The sequence below is a fragment of the Xiphophorus hellerii genome, chromosome 12 (genome assembly GCF_003331165.1).
Source record: "Xiphophorus hellerii strain 12219 chromosome 12, Xiphophorus_hellerii-4.1, whole genome shotgun sequence".
Classification (NCBI taxonomy): domain Eukaryota; kingdom Metazoa; phylum Chordata; class Actinopteri; order Cyprinodontiformes; family Poeciliidae; genus Xiphophorus; species Xiphophorus hellerii.
The window spans coordinates 512,486-518,825 of record NC_045683.1 but is presented as its reverse complement, the minus strand read 5'-3'; the positions used below and the strand labels follow the sequence as shown (position 1 = coordinate 518,825).

Sequence of the window (6,340 nt, the reverse complement as noted above, 5' to 3'; positions counted from 1 at the left end):
GACTCCCCGCTCTGAGAGTGGCCGGTTCAGGGAGCGTGTTTCCCGCGGAGAGGAGCTCACCTGGTCCGCCGGTTCCTGCGCCGGGTTCGGCTCTGCGGCTCTGGATGCGGGTTCGAGTCCGGCTCAGTTCAGGCATGATGGTGATGCTGACTCCTCCTCTGACCTCAACTCCTGCTCGCAGCGGCACAGGGCGCCCCCTGTGGTGAAAACATGCTCGGCCCGGGGCCCATTTGTGGCTCCTGGTGCAACTGAAGAACAAATTTGGCTGCAAGATGGTTGATAGAAAATTAGGACAAAATTAGTGAGGAAAAAAACCCAAATATTCTTATTTTAATAACCAGATTTTTAGCATTTTCTGATTTCATAGTAAATCTGAGCAGTGACTGTAAAGCAGATGAATCTGTAATTAATGAAGTTATTAAATGTGACCAATTAGAGCAGATACTCCCAGTTAAAGGGACAGGAACCCTGTTCTGCTGGATCCCTTCTTTTAACGGCAAACATGAAAACTGATGTTTAACTTCATGGATTGATTTACTGAAACATCATGATTGGTTTATTGTTGGTAAAATAAATGTAAATATTTACATTAAATGTAAAAAATGTAAATGTTTACAGCCTGGTTTAGATGCAGGTTGTGGGTTTGAATCCCGGCCAGGATTCTCCAGGTTCTCCATCGAACAAAAACACGATGAGAAAATCTGGAATCATTTCCTTCACAGTAACATTATGATTCATATTTTATTCATTTTACTGTAATTAGACTGAATGATATTGAATGTTTTATATTAAGATAAAATCTTCATGAAACAGAAACAACTTTAGAGAATCCAGGTTCAGTTTTCACACAAAATTTCTCTTTAATTTCAAAATAAGAACTTCAATAGCAGCAGCTCTTCATTCATTCATTCATTCATTCATTCGTTCATGCAGTAACAGGTGATTTTCAGTGTTTTATTTCTTTGATCCAGATCATCATCACCATGGCAACTAAATACAAACATTAAAATACAAAATCTGAGCTTTAAGATGCAAACAGCCAAACCAGGCTGAGTTTCTGTCTGTTTCCCATGATGCACCTGAAGGCCTCAGTAAGGCCTGCCCTCATTGGCTACGGCAGCCCGCCAGGTACAAAACAAAACAAACATTACAAAGTAAAAACACCTTTAAACTAAAACTAAACAACCAACAGCGTTCATCAAAACAAACATCCATAAATCTGCAAATTCATTTCAAATTATTTACAAAATTCACTTTATATAATTTACAACTTTGAATAATTTACTATCCGTTACATTAATAAAAACATCACCCAGAACAGGTGTCAAACTCAAGGCCCGGGGGCCAAATCCGGCCCGCCGCAGCTCCTCATGCGGCCCTCTGGACACATAAACCTTTGAATATTATTTTATTTATCAAATCAGTTTTCATCACAGTACATCCATCACTTCCTGCAGTTTTTCTTAGAAATTCATAGAAAATCAGTTAGCGGTGTAATGCTTACTCCCACCTGTAGGTGGCAGTGTTTCTTTTTTATTGCAAAAACATTTGTAAAAATGACTCCTGGTGATGATCGGTGTGAGAAGACGTTCAATTTAATCTCATTTCAATAAGTTCTGATCATTATTCTAGAGGATCCGGCCCAATCTGCCCAAAATGGACATGAGCCAGACCAGAACCAGGTCTGAAAACCAGTCTCCTCCCAGTGGGATGTAAGGAAAACCAGTAGAACCAGTAGAAGCAGCTGCTGGCTTCTCTTCTGACCTCTGACCTGCTGATGTTGCTGCTGTATAAACTGAAGCTATGGAGCTCCATTCCTGCCCAGCGTTCAGTTGGCGCTCTGCTCCTTTAAGGGACACAGCTGCTGTTCCTGCAGCGGCCACCAGGTGGAGACCACGAGTTCTCAGAACATCATGACGTCGCCAGGATCCCCTGATGCATTCTGGGAAGTGGAGTCATGAGGTCAGGGCAGACCTGTCTTCATCCTCCTCTTCCTCTTCCCTTCGTCTCTGAGCTCTGTGGTTCTGGAACAAAAAAACATCAAATGTGATTGGTCCAGTCCGACCCAAACAGGCCTCAGCAGAACCTCAGAGAGAGAGAGAGAGAGAAGCCCCGCCCACTCCAGGTGAAGCTTCTATAAAACATGAAGCTTAAAGCTGAAATGATGAAAACTTGAGAACATGCAGAATGATTTAGCATTAGCTTTAGCTTTAGCACTAGCATGGCTACATCTGGAATCCTTTCCTTCTCCAGCTCCGTCTCTGTGTTGGCTTGTCTTTGACTAGGCCACTTCCTCTGCTTGGTGCTCGCCGTTTGTCTTAACAGGTCCAGATCAGCCAGACTGGACCCAGCAGCCGGTCCCAGAACCTTTAATCTGACACCGGACTGGACCCACGTTAACATTTCTGTTCTGGGTTTTGGTGAAACCAAACGCATCAGAAATTCAGCCTGTTTATATTTTGGAGTTCGGCTGTTTGAGGTGTTCGACCCGCACGGAGCCACGGAGGCTCCATCACAGCTGGAAGCCAGGTCAAAGGCCAGCACCAACCCGGTTCTGGACAGAACCAGAACCGCTGACAGAAACCACAGGAGATTAAACATCACCAGTCTGGGTCACTGCTGGTCAGGAAGAGTGTGTGTGTGTGTTACCTGCAGGTTGAGGAAGTGTGTGTGCGTCCTGCAGTGTGTGTGTCTCGCCGCCGTCTCTCTGTAGAAGAATTTGTTGCAGAGTCGACAGACGAAGCCGCGAACCGGAACCACGAAGCTGCTTCCTGCTCAGACATTAGACCCGGTTCTGTTTGGGTTCATCACACACAGAGACAGCAGGCCGCCACCAGGGGGCGCCGCGCCGCCACCGGGAGATTTACCGTAAGTCAGCTGAGGATCGAACTCGTCTTCTTCTTCCTCCGACTCTTTGGCATCAACAGTCTGTAGGGGACAAGAATCCGAGTCGGTACCAGAATCTGTTCCAGGTTTTAGAGCCACAGGCTGAAGCAGCACTGACCTCTGACCCCTGAACCTCAGATGGCGCCGTCTCTTCATCCTCATCTACCACCTCTACTTCCTCTTCCTCGAAGCAGCCCAGAGCGTCCACAGTGATGAGCTCCTCCTCCTGCTCGTCCCCCAGCTGCACCTGGAGACCAAGCGATGACATCATCAGCTGGAGACCAGGTGATGACATCTGACCAGGTGATGACATCATCAGATGCGGGTGTCTGCTGCCCCCTGCTGACCTGTTCCTTATGCTCCACAGACTTTATGTGCTCCACAAACTTCCTGGGCGTCCTGAAGTGTCTCTGACAGACCGGACAGAAGGGTCGCCCCCGCTGCTTACACACCTGGATCACACACACACACACACACACACCCCGGTGAGGGAGCCTCCTTCCTGCAGCTCGCTCTCAGACTTCCTGCTCTCACCTTGTGTTGCTCCGTCCGTCTGTGGACGATGATGTCACCTCTGAAATGGACCTGGCAGGTGTCACACCAGCGCTGCGCCTGTGGCCGGCGCCTCCTGCAAGCAGACACTGTTACTGCAGGTTCTGGACATTAAAGCCTCAGTAAACCCCGTGAGACCGCACCTGTCCAGCAGGGGCCCAGCGTTGAGCTGGATGCTCTGTGTGATGTCCTGCAGCTTCCTCAGGTGTTCTCGCCCTGACATGTGCTCCTGAAACACCTGGACGACACACACACAGCTTCTGCAAACATTTAGCTTAACTGGCTCATTGTACACAGAATTATGGGATGTTTCTAATTTTGTAGTTTATTATCAGTAATAACCTAATAATAAACTACATCTTAACATTCATCTCAATGATTGCTATTATTAGAACTGAAATGAACATTTGTTACTGTCTAACTAACTTTTATGTTCATTGTCATTCAGAAAACTTCAGTTTTCTAAAACATCATATGTTGCATGAACTTGCCCCAACCAATATGGCCGACACCTTAAAGCATGAAGCCAACATGGCTTCCACTTTAAACGGCACTCTGGGTTTTTCTTCACAGCTCCGTTATTTTGAAGGAGTAGCGTGGAGGAAGGAGAGGTGTGTTTCTCACCTGCGGGGAGCGACAGGTGAGGTTACAGACATGACAGTGGAGAGCAGTGGAGGTCCTGTCAGCCGGACCGAACTCTCGGCTGTCGCTGCTCTGCTGGATGGTGACCTTCAGGGAGGCCACGCTCTGCAGCTGCAACGTTTAAAAAACACATCACTAACATGCTAACAACATGTCAGCAATATGCTAACAACATGCTACTAATATGCTAACAAAATACCAGCAATATGCTAACAACATGCCACTAATATGCTAACAATATGACAGTAATATGCTAACAACATGACAGTAATATGCTAACAACATGACAGTAATATGCTAACAACATGCTACTAATATGCTAACAAAATACCAGCAATATGCTAACAACATGCCACTAATATGCTAACAATATGACAGTAATATGCTAACAACATGACAGTAATATGCTAACAACATGACAGTAATATGCTAACAACATGACAGTAATATGCTAACAACATGACAGTAATATGCTAACAACATGACAGTAATATGCTAACAACATGACAGTAATATGCTAACAACATGTCACTAATATGCTAACAACATGACAGTAATATGCTAACAACATGCTACTAATATGCTAACAACATGACAGTAATATGCTAACAACATGTCACTAATATGCTAACAACATGACAGTCATATGCTAACAACATGTCACTAATATGCTAACAACATGACAGTAATATGCTAACAACGTCACTAATATGCTAACAACATGACAGTAATATGCTAACAACATGACAGTCATATGCTAACAACATGACAGTCATATGCTAACAACATGTCTAAAGGATCTTACATCCTCACCTGAGCTGCTCGGCTGTCCTCTGCTGCCCCCTGCTGGTCAGAACCAGAACCATCTGAAGAACAGAAACAGCATCAGTGAATCCTGAAGCTACATGAATCTCTGATTATTGCTGCAGTCACTCACCTCCTCCTGGGTCACATGACCCGGGGGCTTTGTTCCTATTGGCCAGAGCTGCAGCCGCCTCAGTTCTGCAGGAAACAAAACTTTGATTCTGACTGTTGGAGGAAATTTTACAGTCCAAACTGTGAATAAACCTTCAGCGGCTGAAGGTTCAGAATGATGAGCTTTTCTCTCTTCGTGCCTCATCCAGAACCAAACTGACCCATTCTGTCGCGCTCTCTTCAGCTGAACCTCTCCTGAACCTCCAGCCGACCCCTGACCTCCCTGGCTCCGCCCATCGGCTGCTCTCTTCTCCCTCGCGGCGGCACTGCTGTGGGGCCGAGCGTCGCAGCTTCCTGGTGCCTGCAGAACAGGAGCCGCGGGTTCAGGAGGTGAGGCGGCTCAGCAGGAGGAGGGTGAGTTTGATTTACACACCTGCTGAGCTGGGGGACCTGCAGGGAATCGAACCTTCGCTACGCCACCTCCCACTGCAGGAAGGAAACACCTGGAGGAGGGCAGAATAGACAGAGGTCAGAGTTCAAACAGGAGCAACTTAATGGAGCAGATCCAGATTCTCTCACCTGTCCGTCCTCCTGGTTTGTCTGACCATGATGACCTCTGACCTCTGCTCCTCCAAAGAATAAAGACTTTATTCTCATTAAACCATCAGCTTCCAGCAGACTCATTCATTACATTTTAACTAGAAATAAACTGATTGAACAGATTTATGGGTTTAAAACAACCACTGCAGAAAATCCTGGAGTTGTTCTCTCAATCAGCTCTGATTGAGAGAACAACTTTCTCTCAAAGTTGTCAATTCTTTCTATAAAGAGATTTGACAACTTTATAGAAAGTTAGAAACATGTTTTTGTCCTCACAGCCAGGCCGAATTACCGGGAACAAATTAACATTTACTACCAACTAATAACCATCACAATACCTACAGAAACGACCAGTTATAAAAGCAAACAAATCTAAAATGGTTGGATTTTAAACAGAGACCTGGAAGCTATCGGAGCTAAAAAACACACACAAAAAACAGGATAAAAACTCTTATTTGAACAAACTCAGGCGGATGGTTTTATTCTCGTGCTTCCATCCGTTACCGCAGCGTCATTAATATGAATCAAAACTTTAGCATTTCTTTTATCATTTTACTGAACTCACCTCCGTCCTCCAAGCTAACTCTGCTAAAGATAAGCAGACTGCATCTGGCTCTCCGTGAACGGCTCTGGCGCCACCTGGCGGCGGGGAGGAACACTGCAGCCAACATCTGGTGCAGAACACCTGCTTCCGACTGATGAAAAGGACCTTTCAGGAATAAAGGTTGATTAAAATGACCCATAA

The 6,340-nt window shown here is 45.6% G+C and overlaps 1 protein-coding gene across 2 annotated transcripts; it reads right to left on the bottom strand.

Moving 5' to 3' along the window:
- Positions 1-835: 835 nt before the first annotated feature.
- Positions 836-6,234, bottom strand: ciz1b (cdkn1a interacting zinc finger protein 1b). Of its 2 annotated transcripts, none has more exons than XM_032578886.1 (14): positions 6,161-6,234; positions 5,575-5,611; positions 5,429-5,498; positions 5,217-5,356; positions 5,018-5,109; positions 4,894-4,946; positions 4,063-4,191; positions 3,582-3,676; positions 3,421-3,514; positions 3,234-3,338; positions 3,005-3,133; positions 2,868-2,928; positions 2,650-2,771; positions 836-2,024 (listed from the first exon to the last, which is right to left on the bottom strand). In XM_032578886.1, the coding sequence occupies exons 2-14, from the start codon at positions 5,601-5,603 to the stop codon at positions 1,956-1,958; spliced, it is 1,188 nt and encodes a 395-aa protein (XP_032434777.1). In that variant the 5' UTR covers positions 5,604-5,611; positions 6,161-6,234; the 3' UTR covers positions 836-1,955. The 2 variants fall into 2 exon arrangements, with proteins under 2 accessions (XP_032434777.1, XP_032434778.1); XM_032578887.1 differs by having other exon boundaries at positions 5,018-5,082; positions 6,161-6,233.
- Positions 6,235-6,340: the final 106 nt, after the last annotated feature.

Excerpts from the sequence above, each read along its gene's own strand:
- ciz1b (XM_032578886.1), bottom strand. The coding sequence starts at position 5,603 with ATGGTCAGACAAACCAGGAGGACGGACAG. Across the intron at positions 5,499-5,574 it reads CAAACCAGGAGGACGGACAG|GTGTTTCCTTCCTGCAGTGG; the intron begins GTGAGAGAATCT and ends GCCCTCCTCCAG. Across the intron at positions 2,772-2,867 it reads CGATCCTCAGCTGACTTACG|GAAGCAGCTTCGTGGTTCCG; the intron begins GTAAATCTCCCG and ends ATGTCTGAGCAG.